This window comes from Apteryx mantelli, chromosome 1 (genome assembly GCF_036417845.1).
Source record: "Apteryx mantelli isolate bAptMan1 chromosome 1, bAptMan1.hap1, whole genome shotgun sequence".
NCBI classification, from domain to species: Eukaryota; Metazoa; Chordata; class Aves; order Apterygiformes; family Apterygidae; genus Apteryx; species Apteryx mantelli.
The window spans coordinates 26019367-26034747 of NC_089978.1; the positions used below are offsets into that span (position 1 = coordinate 26019367).

A 15381-nucleotide genomic window follows, 5' to 3' on the forward strand; every position below is an offset into this window, starting at 1 on the left:
CCAGAAAACACTCATGAAATTTATAAGGAAAAACAATATGATACATATGATATTCAGAAGGATTAACACCTTTTATTGTGTTATAGGTATAGAAATGAAAGGATAACTAAATAAACACTTTTTTTTTCCTGGTAATGAGCATGCACATAAAATCAGAGAGAGAAACCTAGTATGAAAGTTTCTACTTAATTTGCAACAGAATGATTATTTTTAGGCCAGTAACTTTAGTGAATCAGAATGTCAGCAACAAGAAATTGTTCTGTAATGCAAATTATAATCTGTGGCTGTTCATACTTGTGTCTTGTTTTCCCTTTCTCTTCAGTTCCCTGTAATCTAAAGCAGATAAGAATAGATTAAATAAATCTAATTTTCTAAGGAAATCAGGCTAGTATATTTCTGTTGAGATAGTTTTAAAGAAAACTCTGAAATCTAGTACCTGGTTAAAGTGATGTAGGTGTGCTTGCCTGAACTTGCAGGGAGAGTGAAAATTTATCACTGTGAAAAGATTTCCATTCATCTTCACAATCACCTCTCTGACATACTTAAGGTACCTATTGAACACTCCATCTGTCAGGAGAAAAATACAGTCGACCTAAAAGCTGCAGGGTTTTTAGGACGAATCCAAGCTAGGTCCTGTGCTGCTGGCCTAACTGGATTTAAAACATGAGAAGTTCATAGTTTACCTGTACACTGCACCAGTGAGAGAGATTAGTGCACACTGAATGATTGGGTTGGAGAGAGGGGACTGTGTGTGCAGGAAACCTTCTGTGGGTATTTAAGAGGAAAACATCCACATACAGATGTAATGGGAATTCATGTGTATGAAGACCCACTGTCTAAGGAATTATTACCTAGGGGTGGTAGGTGTTACACTCAAAATATTGTTTAGGGGCAAAAATGAAGCATACCTTATGCGTAAGTAAAGCCAAGAATTTATTGTTAGTATAACTGAAGTCTGAAGAGTTGAATCATTATTAGTCTAGGTTTAATTGTTACAGAAAAAGAATAACAATGCAGTTAAAATTATTATATGCACACTTCTTGGTTTCTGCCCCTTTTCGTGGTGTTATTCTTACCCTTCGACTGTTCCTCTGAGTCCTAAGGTCAGTATTTTAATTCTGACAGTGGAGGTCGGATGTTACAGCAATTTGTCAGCATCTGGAGTCCTTCACTGGGAGAAATAAGATGTTCACGTTGATGACTTATTCGTCCTCACTCTAGGATCTGCTTGGGGTCATTTTTGTTTGTTTGCTAACGTGCTTTTACACCTTTGTTCTTTCTTCACTGGTCTGCAGGTTCATGTTACACTTGAATTTACTCTATATGGTGCCTTTTACATATGTGGGATACTATCTGGTCTCTTCGTTATACCCCTAAAATCAGATTTTTCCAGCTCTAGGTCTGCATTTATTTAACTGATCATTGGTGAGTTGTTTATAGCTACGGAGTCTCCAGTGCAAAGGCTTTTCCCCATCTCTTATCTCATGCCTGTACTCCTCTATGCTGCATCCTGTGCCTCCCCTTTTTAAGGCATCTGCTATCGTACCAGGCCTGTACTTCTGTATGCTACCTCATTGTGCTAGAGCTGTAAATATTTAATTCTACATAGAATAACTGCTTGTTACTGCTATCTATATAAATGGTTGTACTATAGAAAGATAAACAAGTAAAATACACCTGACCAGTTAGAGAAATTGCTGTCACAGCTAATCCAAATGAAACAAAGCTTCAGGCAGGTCAAGAGATGTTCAGACAGAGCAAGCCTGACAGGCCTCAGTCCTGAGGCCTTGCAAATTCAGTACAAACCTTATGGCCTGTTACTAGCAACAGCACTACTGTATTGCAGGGCTTCCTGGTTACACAGGTAGTTATGAACTGACTCTCTGAAGGTGTTACCTATGCCTTTTAGATAACTGGTGTGAGGTGTTTTAGAGGTGTACCAGGCCACTTATTAATTTGGATCAAGTTCCTGTCAGAGTGCTGGATAACATTTGACTGACAATATTTACATTTGTTTGTGAGTGGATGATGATGAAGCTAATAATCAAAAAAATCCCTCTTTTGTCTAAACTAAGATCCTTGTTTGAGAACTTGCAGTAGAGTTATTAATTTAGCATTAGGAATTAAAGACATTAATTGTTTTTGGTAACAGATGCTGGATGTTTGATAATGAATATGGAGAGCTATGCTACTGGGGATTATTTGGGGTTCTTGTATTGAATATTTAGTTCATAGCCATAAATGGGGATGTTATTCATAATTTCAAAATTAAATTGATCATTTTATTTTGCAACAGTATAAAAAGTTGAATGGTGTCTCCAGGGAACAGCTGTATTGCATGTGCTCCTTGGGACATACGCATTAGCCTGCGGTGGCTTTCAGAGGAGGAGAGGGTGGGTCGGGGTCCTGGCTTGTGTGGAAGCTGAATGTAGGTGCTGCCCTGATGATCCCTGCGGGAAACTGGGCTGGCAAATGCGAGGGCTGAGTGGGGAGGAGGGCTCTGGCTGTCTGGGGCCGAGCTGGGGAAGGCGGGAGGCCTGGAAACTGGCCGGCCCAGCCGAAGAGTTGCTGGCTGCAGGAGCTCTGGGCGTCCGTGGGGCGCTGGCGGCCCCGAAGGCCGGCGGAGGGCCAGGCCGGCGGAGGGCCAGGCCAGCAGAAGGCCCGCGGGGGCCCGCGGCGCAAGGGCCGGGTGCCGCGGGGAGCGCGGCGGGCGGCGGCAGGGGAAGCGCGGGGCCGCTGCCGCCCGCTAGATGGCGCCGCGGGCAGCCCGCCGCTTCCCCCGCCCTGGCGCCGGCGCCCGATCCTGCCGGGCCCTGCCGGGGAGGGAGGGGGGCTGCCGGCCGCGCCGCCACCCGCCGGAGGCCGCTTGCCCGCGCTCCTGCGGCAGAGGCGGGCGGCCAGGCGCGCCGGGCCCCTCTCCTCCTCCCCCGCTCGCCGTGCGGCTCTGCGGCCGTTGCCAAGATGTCTCGGGAGCCCGGCTGCAGCCGCTGGCTCCTGCTCGCCGCTTTCGCCCCCCTCTTCCTCCTTCTCCCGCCGCTCCGCACCCGGGGTGAGTGACCGCGGGGCGGGACGGGGCCCCGCGGCGCCGCGAAGGGCGGCGACCCGGGACGTGCAGCCCTGTGGGGAGGAGGGGAGGGGGAAAGGGCACGGGACGGAGCGGGGGGCGCCGGGGCCGCGGTCGCCGCTTCCTCACCCCCTTGTCCCGCCCCGGGAGGGGAAGCGGGCGGGGCGGGAGGAGGCGCCCCTTCCCCTGAACTTTGTTAGCGGGCTGGGCCGGAGGGCGCCGCCGCGGCGCGGACGGGGCAGCGCGAGCCCCGCGGCGCGGCGGCCGTTAACGGCCCGCGCTGGGACCTGCTTCCCGCCCCTGGGGGCGCCCTGGCTGCGCGGCGCCGCGCTGGGGGGGCCGCGGCGGGGAGGGCAGCTCGGGGGCCCTCAGGGCGGGTCAGAAAAACCTTCAGCTGGCTGAAAACCCACCACTAAGCGACTCGTGCTCTTGTTTGAGGTAGACCCGTACTGCCTGCGCGTTTCTTAGGAGAGGTAATACCGCCTGGTTAAAACGTCAGCAAAAAGAAGAAAGCACCTTTTTTAGTGCATTTTACAGACGTTTTTAATGTGTCTTGGTATGTGAGAGAAGGTTAAAAGAGAAGGGTTAGTAGCGTGTCAGCAGTTGGATCACCGCAGGATCTTGGAGTTAAGAGCTGTTGCAGCAAATTATAAAATGGAAATAATATTTACATCTGTTCAGTTTCTCATTGTTTGCATTTCTGAACTTTTACATCTCTGCCAGCATAGGCTTGCCAGTTTGTTTGCAGCCTTTGGATCCGATTTCCTTCCACTAGCATGGCACGTGGGTCAAAAATCATGGAGCCGAAACCTAATACAAATACAAAATCCCCTTTTCAGAAAAAAAAAAAAAAAAAAAAAGTGATACTTTGATTTTTCTCTTGTAAGAAGTTCTTCGTTTCACCCATGCGGTTTGATTTTTGGAGGAGTCCTAATACCTGCTGTTCTTCCTAAAGCTGTATTTCATTCTTCTGGGGATGTATAGTTTTACTCCAGTGTTTCAGCAAGATACTGTACCACCCATAACCTTGAACAGGTTGTCATCACGGTCAGAGAAAAGCAGCTCCGATCTTTCCCCATGTGTGCATGTATGTGCTTTTATATAGATAGATGGATAAGTTTAGAAGGCAGCAATGGAAAGACTTGGGTTCTTGCTTATGCAGTTGTCTCTAGTTTAGTGGGTCTTGTTTAATGTTTGTATAGGATTTGCTCACCTGAAGCTTGTTGCAGTATCAGGACTTTCTTCTGTATTTAGTATCCTTTTACGTTAAAGTCCCATCTTTTCTAAATGCCCTGTGCTTTTGAGATGGCAAAGATAGTAACTTTGCAAAATAATCAACTCTTGGAAAACAGAAATATAATATAATAATAATCTGCTCTTGGAAAACAGAAATCATTTGGATTACATTTCACAGAAGAAAACAGCACGTCGGTTGGTTAAATCATTTCATAAATTCCAGCTTTGAAGGTGGCAACTTGGAGAATGGGAAAATACATTCAGATAATTTTGTTTGGCCTAACTTTCAGACAATCAGAAGGGATGATGGTGGTGCTTGCTCTTTTAATATTTTTCTCTGCTTACCTTTTATAAAGATACTGGTATACACAGCACTTATTTAAAAACATTTTAATGGCTTATAGTGGTGATTTCACCTGTCTTTTTCCCCCATATGTGGCATTAGCTTAAAGATATTAATTCAAGGAACAAAATGAGTTGCTTTTATTGCGTCAGATGTTTCGGATGCTGGAAATCATGCTTGCATTCCCCCCCCCCCCCCAAGTTGGACTTGATAAATCTGCACGTCTTCATCTTAGCTGGCTAGATCATGGTCTTTGAGGCAGATTGGGTAGCAACAATGAAAAAGAAATTATATAAAAACTTGCATGTAAATATGTAAAACTAATTCATTTTGCCTGATAGTGCTCCCAGGCTGTCTCATTGTAGAAGATCCTATCTTTTTGACTGACAGTGGCAGTGCAGATGTTTTCTGGAATCATGTCAATACATAGACTCCTGTTCTTTGAAATTTTGGGGAAAAAAAACAAACAACCCACACCAAAACCAAAATAGGCCAAAAAAAGGTGAGCAGAGAAAAATTGGTATAAATATGCAGAAATTCTATTTCAAATGTTTAATGTACTGTGCATGATGTAATGGCTTTAGTTATTTGAAGTGGTTATTATTAATCATGATTTTGGCGTACATAAGTCATGGAATCGTAACTTTTCTGTAGCTTATTTAAACCAGTCCACAGCCAAGTGAGGTGACTGGAACGACTCTGTGTTCAGTCAGCCTTGAATCAGGCCTTTAAAGAGGAAGATGTCGGAAGTGCTGTCTTTCTGCCTCAAATGGATCTATGAAAGCAAAAAAATTAACTCCTCCATTTTTAATGTCCTTTGCTCTTAAAGGATATGTAATCATAAACATTTATTAAGTTGTTTTCACTTGAAAGGGCTTTATTGAAAAAAAGGTTACCTGTACATTCATAATATGGTATTATAACATTATGAACATAAAAATACAATATATTATATAAATGTAATGCTACAGTATTTACTTCTTCTTACCTAATAGTTTGGCCCTTATTCCTGCAGTTCAGCTGCTGAACAATGAAAATAAATGATTGATTTTTACTTTCTAGTAAAATAAGCGGGTCCACTTATCAAAATATTCATGGAAATAATGAAACACTAGAGAAAAATAGCAATTGAAGCTGCCTGTATTATATTCTCTGATTAAGTTTTTGTGGAAATGGATCAAAAAATGTTGGCTAGCCTTTTCAGTTGATTTTAATCCTGATTTCAAAGGACCTAAAGATCATTTTGATGAAAACAGAAGTTTACAGTCTGTCTAGAATTTCTTTCCTTTCCTTACTTAGCCTCAACTGTTGAGCAGTTAGCAAAAGAAGGCGAGGACTGGCAATTTACATGTTCACCTTCTTCATGCTTGTGCCAAATCATGCAAATAGCTACTTGTGCCCACAGTCTTTAAGTATACAGTTCTCTAAATAATGAAGTGACAAAAGTAAAATTATAGGTTGCATTTAAAATGGTTCCTTTCTGTTTTTTTTCTCTTTTAGTAGCTTTATTTGCAGGAAATCCTGCAGTTTAATCATTAGCACTTTTGTTACTGTGGTATCTACAGAGTTTGAAAGTTTACCAGCTGACCAGTTTCTTCTTGTAATATATTTTTTCTTTGTCCTATAATAAATCAGTGGTCCACTTGAGCTGGTTTTTTTTCATGCAACGCAAACATAAAGGGACTGGAGGAACTTCTGGATTTGGCAAAGGTATCTCCAACTCTAAAGACAGATGTCTTTCCTAAAGAATTTTTTACTAAAAGAGATCTGTAGCAGTTATCTGAATTAGTAATGATATTTGGACAAGGAAAGTTGTTGGTTTATTATAATCACATCTGATAGGTCTCTCAGTTCATAGGTGGTCCATCTCTGTGCTTGTGTACTATACACACAACAAAGAGATCCTTGCCACAGAGAGTTCACAGTTTATACCTATGTTGCACAACTGATTGGTCATGAGCTGCATGTAGTTAAAGAATTTTTCGATTGGTGGTCCACTTCTGAGCACGCCTTTTTCAGGACTCCTTTGGGAGTGAGTTGTGAGTGGATGGATTAATCTACAGGTGGCCACTTGCTCCCAAGCACTAGATTTCCTAGCTACCCTGTGATCATCTCAGTTTCCAAGTGGTATGCCACCTGGATTCACCAAATTCTTCTCATTCCAACCTTTTCCTGAGAAATCTAGAAGATGTTATTTATTTCCAGGCCGAGAGATCAGATTGCTTTACCTAGAGCAATTCATCTGGGCCACATCCTAGGAAGACTTGAATTTACCACACGGGTACATTCCTGTCTACTTCTGAAGAGTGCTTTGCTCAAATCAGATTATATTATGCAAGCATAGCGGATTTGCTAGTAAGGTAGTAGAAGTACTGTGGTATATTTGTTGCTAAAATAAATTCATATAGTCTGCCTGACTGAAAAGCTTGGTCAAGACTCCTAAAGTTTTTTTTTTTTTTTTTCCCCCTTGTGCTGTCTTCAGGCTGCTTAGTGAGTGGTTCTTTGGTAGCTGAAAATAACCTGAACAGTTCTTGTCTCAGCATTAAATGTACTAGCTGGAAAAAATCTTCTAAAATATTTAATGTAAAAGATGCCAAGTCATTTTAATATGTTTATCTGTTGGAAAAAAAAGGGGACCTGCATGTCTGAAGTCACTGGGGATAAGGATAATGGTTTATATAGAGAGACTAATGTTCATTACAACTTCAGATTTCAGTTTGTCTAGCAAATGGTATGTGTGAATGTTGAGCTTGTATTGCATTTGAGGGGAGCTGCAACAAAAATCATTTTTAGCCAGGCATATTGAGTCTGTCACCTTCCTTAACAGTACATAAACACTGATATCGGAGATGGTCCTGGAGAGAAAACGCGTCCAGGAAGACTGGTTGATTTTCGAGGATCGCCTCCTCCAAGCTCAGGAATGGTCTGTCCCCATGTGCAGAAGGTCAAGCAAGGGTGGCAGGAGGCCTGCTTGGATGAGCAAGGAGCTCCTGACAAAACTCAGACGTAAAATGGAAGCATGTAAGAGGTGGAAGCAGGGACAGATGACCCAGGAGGAATATAGGGATACTGTCCAAGTGTGCAGGGATGGGGTTCGGAAAGCTAAAGCTTACCTGGAGTTGAATCTGGTGAGGGCATCAAGAAGGGCTTCTGCAGGTATATCAGCAGCAAAAGGAGGACTAAGGCAAATGTGGGCCTGCTGCAGAATGACGGAGGGGACCTGGTAACAAAGGACATGGAAAAGGATGAAGTACCTTCTTTTTCATGGGCTTTACCAGTGAGACCTGCCATCAGGAATCCCAGTTCCCTGGGGCTCATGGGAAGGTGTGGATCAAGGAAGACTTACTGTTGGTGGAGAAGAATCAGATTAGGGAACACTTAAACTGGACATACACAAGTCCCTGGGCCATGATAGGAGGCACCCATGAGTGCTGAGGGAGCTGGACAATGTCATTACAAGGAATTTCCTGAGTACTGATAGAAAGCAAATGTCACTTCTATCTTCAAGAAGGGCATTTAGAAAACCATTTCCAAACATATGAAGGACAAGAGGGTGATTGGGAGAAGTCAGCATGGATTTATGAATGGGAAATTGTGCTTGATCAACCTGATAGCTTTTCATGATGTGATGAGTGGCTTGGTGGATGGTGTGAGAGCAGTAGATGTTGTTTATCTTGATTTTTATTAAGGCTTTTGACACTGTCTCCCCTAACATCCTCATAGTCAAACTGATGAAGTACAGGCAAAGTGAATGGGCAGTGGGGTGGGCTGAAAACTAACTGAATTGCCAGGCTCGAAGGGCTGTGATCAGCAGCATGGTGTACCCCAGGGGTTGATACTGAAACCAATACTGTTTAACTTCTTCATTAATGACATGGATGGTGGGACAGAGTGCACTCTCAGCAAGTTTGCAGGTGATACAGAAGTGGGAGGAATGATTGATATACCAAATGGTTGTGCTGCCATTCAGAGGAACCTTGACAGGCTGGAGAAATGGGCAGAGAGGACCCTCATGAAGTTCAGCAAAGGGAAATGCCAAGTCCTGCACCTGGGGAAGAGATAACTGTAGGCACCAGTACATGTTGGGGGCTGACTGCCTGGAAAACAGCTTGGCAGAAAAGAACTTGGTGATCCTGGTGGACAGCAAGCTGTTCAAGAGCCAACAATGTGCCCTTGCAGCAAAGGCCAACAGCATCCTGGGCTGAATTAGGAAGAGCATTCTCAGCAGACTGAGGGAGGTGATCCTTCCCCTCTGCTGAGCACTGGTGAGGCCACCTCTGTACAGTGCTGGAGTCCCAAGTACAAGAGAGACATGGACCTGCTGGAGGGAGTCCAGCGAAGGGCCACAAAGATGATTAAGGGATTGGAGCATCTCTCATATGAGGAGAGGCTGAGAGAGCTAACTTCAGCCTAGAGAAGAGAAGACTGAGCAGAGATCTTATCAATGTGTAAAAGTATCTCAAGGGAGGGTGTCGAGAGGATGGGGCCAGACTCTTTTCAGTGGTGCCCAGTGACCGAACAAGAAGCAGTGGGCACAAACTGAAACACAAGAAATTCCATTTAAGCATAAGAAAAACATTTTTTACTATAAGAGTGGAAGAGGTTGCCCAGAGAGGTTGTGGAGTCTCTCCATCCTTGGAGATATTCAAAATCTGACTGGATACAGTCCTGAGCAATTTGCTGTAGCTGATCCTGCTTTGAACAGGGAGATCAGACTAGACAATCTCCAGAGGTCCCTTCCAACCTCAGCCATTCTGTGATGTGAAGATGAAGTAGGTTATACAAAAGAAATTCCTAAAAGGCCTTTGTGCTCTCAACAATATGGTATGAGCTAGGCCTTGTTTTCCAGGTTTTGTGAATAATGTTTGATTTGTTTCAAGGTTCATGTGCATTAATATTTTATAAAGTTTAGAAGGTGCGTGGCATGGGTTATTTAATATTATGGTGAGAGAGGCAGCATCTCTTGTCAATCACAGTTATTTCAGATCTCTGAATGCAGTTCCCCAGTTGCATTTTAAAAACAAAATCCTGAAAATTCTACTTACATTGCAGTTTTGCAAATGAGCTGAATTTACAAGGTGATGATACTTCAGTTTAATATTATGTAATAAATACATACCCCAGAAGAAGGGTGTTTTGTGTTGTTCTTGAAATTATGGTTGTGTCAGGTAGAAGATATGGATCTGGTTTGCCTAAGGGAAGATATTTTTTACCTGGATCTGTAACTACTGTTACACTGAAAGAGTGGGAGGAAAACGATCAGAAAATGCTATCAGCAAGGGATATAATAGGCAGATGTAGATATTTTCAGTGCCCTTTTGAAATTGAAGTACAAAATATTTCTGAAGGACAACACTGTGTGGGCAGACTCCTACTTGTGTCCTGTTTTGGGTTTTTTTGTTTTTTGTTTTTCTTCTGAGGCTAAAGGGAGATACGGTCACATGAGTCTACTGTATTAGAATGAGCTTGGGATGTCTACAGTTACTGGTATGATTTGAGATTCAGTTGATCAGCACCTGAGATGTCATTGTGAAACACAGCTCTTAGATAATTAATGTGTTAGAGAATATTGAACTGAAGCTGTCTAGAATTAATTGCTTAGCATAACTTGCTTAGCATTAGTAGCTAAATTTGCTGAAGCCTTAGGCCTCAGGCTGTGAACTTGCTGTGAACTTTTACTTAGATAAGTAAAAGGGGGCCCCAGAGCCGGTTCAAGCTGGAGGGATAAAGAAGTTACATGGACAGCAGGAGTAGCCAACCTTGAAGATAAGCAGCGGCCTGCCTAGAGGCAATGAAGGGGCCCAGTGAAGAAGGGGAAGAACCGAGACCTAACTATTACTATTGGTCCAAACTATTGCTTAAGGGGTGGGGAATTTAGATTGTAAGGGTATAATTGCCCAGGGATTTCTTTGTTCGGGGTCCCTCTTCGGAGGCACCCAGCTCGAGCTGTAATTACCACACGTATGTCATTAAATTTTATTTTTCTTCAATCTGACTTCGAACTTCTGCCTCAGCAGGAACCTAGGGTCGGACCCTGTTATGGAGGCCGGCGAGCCTGATTTTCCATAACATAATGAAATTTGGCCTTCAGCTGAATGAGCATAGGGGTATAGATAATCAGATAAACAGAGATGGAACGTCACAGGCTTTGGACAATCTTGTCTTCTCCATTTCCTAAATTACAAGTTTCTAGCATAAGCAATTGAGAGTTGCTAGCAATTCACTTTGAAATCCATTTCAAGCAATAAATAATTTAAAAGTGCAGTGAGAAACTCCACTTCAATCTGTTAATTTTTCTTAGTCTTGAAGAAGACCCATCTACTGTTTGACCACAATGAGTAGTATCTTTTGTTCCCTCCAAGGTAGAGCAATTAGCTTTAATTTGCATCTCTTTACCTTTAAGAAAAAAAATCCTTACAAAGAATATTATCAAAGCTTTCTATGTTAAATATAATTACTGTTTTAGAAATGAGTAAGATGAGACAAATTGATTAGAAGACTGCATCAACAAGAAAGCAAAACAAAAAAAATCTGCAGAACCCTTTTTTATGATTATTTTTCTAATGCAAACCAAAAGTGTATGTACATGGCAGTTTCAGTGTAAGAGATGTAAGATAATGCTAGATCTGTGCAAATTTGCTCTTTTGGGTCTTGGTTCTTTTTGCAAACATTTATTTGGGTCTCATACATTAGCAGCAGTTAGACTGTTGTTCAAAGAAGACATTCAAGACATGACAGCCACCTTCAGTATGAGACAGTTTTGTAGCAGCTGCTGTCAGTTTCTGTAGTTCCAAGTGAAGCTTTGATAACCCAAACTTTATCCTAAAAGACAGAGTAGAATGCAGGTCTCCCATGTGGTAGCATGTTATGCTGTCAAGTGAACTACTGGACTGGACAGATATAATTTTTCTTTTTTTCTTTTTTTCATGGGATTTAGTTGACCTGAAGCCAAGATAAATTGGCTTTGCATTGGAGAGTGATCTTTTCAGAGACGCGTGGGAATAGAATTGTCAGGCTGCAAAAGTATAGGTTCCATAAGAACAGGCTGTCTTATGTTCAAAAGGATTATCACCAATATAGTATCATTTAATGTGAAAAATTACTTAAATATTTTTTTTCTATCTGTGCAGAACTTTGTCAAGTATGAAAATGAACTCCTGTAATTTGAAAAAAATTGTCTGCTTTTTCTTTCAGCTCTTGCAGTAAGTATAGTTCCTGAAGGTGCAGAAGAAAAGACTGAACTACCAGTGCTGCAGGTACTAAATTCTAATTGCCAGAGCAGCCACATTTTACAGAGATTTTATAGTCATCTAGAAGAGACCAGAGCAGAAAGTCTAACATCTGTGACATAGATTAGTTTGGTCATTGACTTCAGTGGGGCTAAATGTCATGCAATGTCTTTCTCTTCCGTGAGGCACATGAGACACCTTTAATGGGACACACATTACACATAGCACTACTCTTCTAGTATTACTAGCATCTTAATTTATCCTTCAGATTCTTGGAATTACTAAAACGAGCCTATACATAGCACCTTTGAATCATTTCTTACATTGGCTGTTTTTTGATTTATGTTGGTTTGTATTAAGAGAATTTGTTGTTTGAGTTTTTTTTGTAGAACAAAATAGTAATTTAGAAAAGTTTAGTTTCTTTTTCCAAGATCAACTTAAGAGCATGTTAGAAACTTACAATAAAAAATCTTTGCTATTTTGAGGTTTTTAGAAGTCAATAGTGCTATCACATGCTGTCCAAAATATTATTCCTTATTATTCCAGAGATGTGTTTTCCTTTCTTCTCAATTTTGTTAAATGTACAATACATTAAGAAGAAAATGAGTGCCTTGCTGTTAAATTAGATTTCTTACATATCGCTGTGCACATCATGGCTCAAGTAAACCTGATACAGGCATGCCTTGGAGATACTGCCGGTTCAGTTCCAGACCACCGCAACAAAGCGAATATTGCAATAAAACAAGTCACACGAGTTTTTTGGTTTCCCAGTGCATATAAAAGTTATGTTTACACTATACTGTAGTCTGTTAAGTGTGCAATAGCATTATGTCTAAAAAAAAAAGTACATAACTTAATTAAAAAATACTTTATTGCTTAAAAAATGCTAACCATCATCTGAGCCTTCGGCGAGTCGTAATCTTTTTGCTGATGAAGGGTCTTGCCTCAGCGTTGATGGCTGCTGACTGATCAGGGTGGCGGTTGCTGAAGGTTGGGGTGGCTGTGGCAATTTCTTAAAATAAGACAGCAATGGAGTTTGCTGCATCGATTGACTCTTCCTTTCACAAAGGATTTCTCTGTAGCATGCAATGCTGTTTGATAGCATTTTACCCACAGTAGAACTTCTTTCAAAATTGGAGTTAATCTTCTCAAACCCTGCCGCTGCTTTATCAACCAAGTTTATGTGATATTCTAAATCCTTTGTTGTCATTTCAACAATGTTCACGGCATCTTCACCAGGAGTAGATTCCATCTCAAGAAACCACTTTCTTTGCTCATCCATAAGAAGCAACTCCTCATCCGTTAAAGTTTTATCATGAGATTGCAGCAATTCAGTCACATCTTCAGGCTCCACTTCTAATTCTAGTTCTCTGGCCATTTCCACCACATCTGCAGTTACTTCCTCCACTGAAGTCTTGAACCCCTCAAGGTCATCCATGAGGGTTGGAATCAACTTCTTCCAAACTCCTGTTAATGTTGATATTTTGACCTCCTCCCATGAATCACGAATGTTCTTAATGACATCTAGAATGGTGAATCCTTTCCAGAAGGTTTTCAATTTACTTTGCCCAGATCCATCAGAGGAATCACTATCTATGGCTTTACGAAATGTATTTCTTAAATAATAAGACTTGAAAGTCGAAATTCCTCCTTGATCCATGGGCTGCAGAATGGATGTTGTGTTAGCAGGCATGAAAACAACATGAATCTCGTTGTACATCTCCATCAGAGCTCTTGGGTGACCAGGTGCATTGTCAATGAGCAGTAATATTTTGAAAGGAATCTTTTTTTCTGAGCAGTAGGTCTCAACAGTGGGCTTAAAATATTCAGTAAACCATGTGGTAAAGAGATGTGCTGTCATCCAGGCTTTGCTGTTCCATTTATAGAGCACAGGCAGAGTAGGTTTAGCATAACTGTTAGGGGCCCTAGGATTTCCGGAATGGTAAATGAGCGTTGGCTTCAACTTAAAGTCACCAGGTGCATTAGCCCCTAACAAGAGAGTCAACCTGTCCTTTGAAGCTTTGAAGCCAGGCATTGACTTCTCCTCTCTAGCTATGAAAGTCCTAGATGGCATCTTCTTCCAGTATAAGGCTGTTTTGTCTGCATTGAAAATCTGTTGTTTAGTGTAGCCACCTTCATCAATTATCTTGGCTAGTTCTGGATAACTTGCTGCAGCTTCTACATCAACACTTGCTGCTTCACCTTGCACTTTTATGTGTGGAGACAACTTCTTTCCTTAAACCTCATGAACCAACCTCTGCTAGCTTCAAACTTTTCTTCTGCAGCTTCCTCACCTCTCTCAGCCTTCAGAGAGTTGAAGAGAGTCGGGGCCTTGCTCTGGATTAGGCTTTGGCTTAAGGGGATGTTGTGGCTGGTTTGATCTTCTATCCAGACCACTAAAACGTTCTCCGTATCAGCAAGAAGGCTGTTTTGCTTTCTTATCATTCACGTGTTCACTGGAGTAGCACTTTGAATTTCCTTCCAGAACTTTTCCTTTGCATTCACGACTTGGCTAACTGTTTGGCGCAAGAGGCCTCGCTTTCAGCCTGTCTCTGCTTTTGACTTGCCTTCCTCACTGAGCTTCATCATTTCTAGCTTTTGATTTAAAGTGAGAGACGTGCGACTCTTCCTTTCACTTGAACGCTGAGAGGCCATTGTAGGGTTATTAATTGCCCTAATTTCAATATTGTTGTGTCTCAGGGAATAGGAAGGCCTGAGGAGAGGCAGAGAGACGGGGGAACGGCCGGTCGGTGGAGCAGTCAGAACACACACAACGCTTATCGATTAAGTTCTCCGTCTTCTATAGGAGTGGTTCGTGGCACCCCAAAACAGTTACAATAGTAACATCAAAGGTCACTGATCACAGATCACAATAACAGATATAATAATAATGAGAAAGTTTGAAATGTTGTGAGAATTACCAAAAATGTGACACAGAGACACAAAGTGAGCACATGCTGTTGGAAAAATGGCGCCGATAGACTTGCTCGATGCAGGGTTGCCACAAACCTTCAGTCTGTATAAAAAAAAAAAAAGAAAAAAGAAAACGCAATATCTGTGAAGCGCAATAATATGAGGTATGCCTGTATATGAAATCTCATGTTAGCAGATTAGAAGAACTAATGGTCAGAGCAAGCCCTACTGTTCTGTTAAACAACATAATGGGTATTAGGCATGTGTGAACGTATGTCCTTTAACAGACTTCTGTGTGTGTGTATATAAAGATATGCATTTATGTGTCTGTGTGTATATATATATATATATATATATATATAAAAGACAAATTTAAGGGAGTAAAATCAAGCAAAAATACTACAATTAGTCAACAGCAGAATCTATAAAAGCCGCTTAGATCTGGTCATCTCACATCAAATGTAATAGAAAGTATGGTCCAAGGTATGTGTTTCTTAATAGTTGTTGTTGATGACTACTGTACTTGCACCAATTTTCATAAATTAACAAAAATCCCTATTTAAACTCCTGGTCTTCTATAGTTTATCTGGCAGACC

At 41.8% G+C, this 15381-nt stretch overlaps 1 protein-coding gene across 3 annotated transcripts in view; it reads left to right on the plus strand.

The window, feature by feature from the left end:
• The first annotated feature begins 2858 nt into the window (after positions 1 to 2858).
• The window catches only part of B3GLCT (beta 3-glucosyltransferase), a 65537-nt gene continuing 53014 nt past the window's right edge, over positions 2859 to 15381 (plus strand). Inside the window, exons 1-2 of one of the 3 annotated variants that reach the window (XM_067291000.1) lie at positions 2859 to 3049; positions 11838 to 11899. In XM_067291000.1, the coding sequence (XP_067147101.1) occupies positions 2962 to 3049; positions 11838 to 11899 (150 nt within the window). In that variant the 5' untranslated portion in view covers positions 2859 to 2961. Of the gene's footprint in view, positions 3050 to 3483; positions 3538 to 11837; positions 11900 to 15381 lie in introns of those variants that run through there. The other 2 variants (XM_067290991.1, XM_013962116.2) reach the window with 2 other exon arrangements.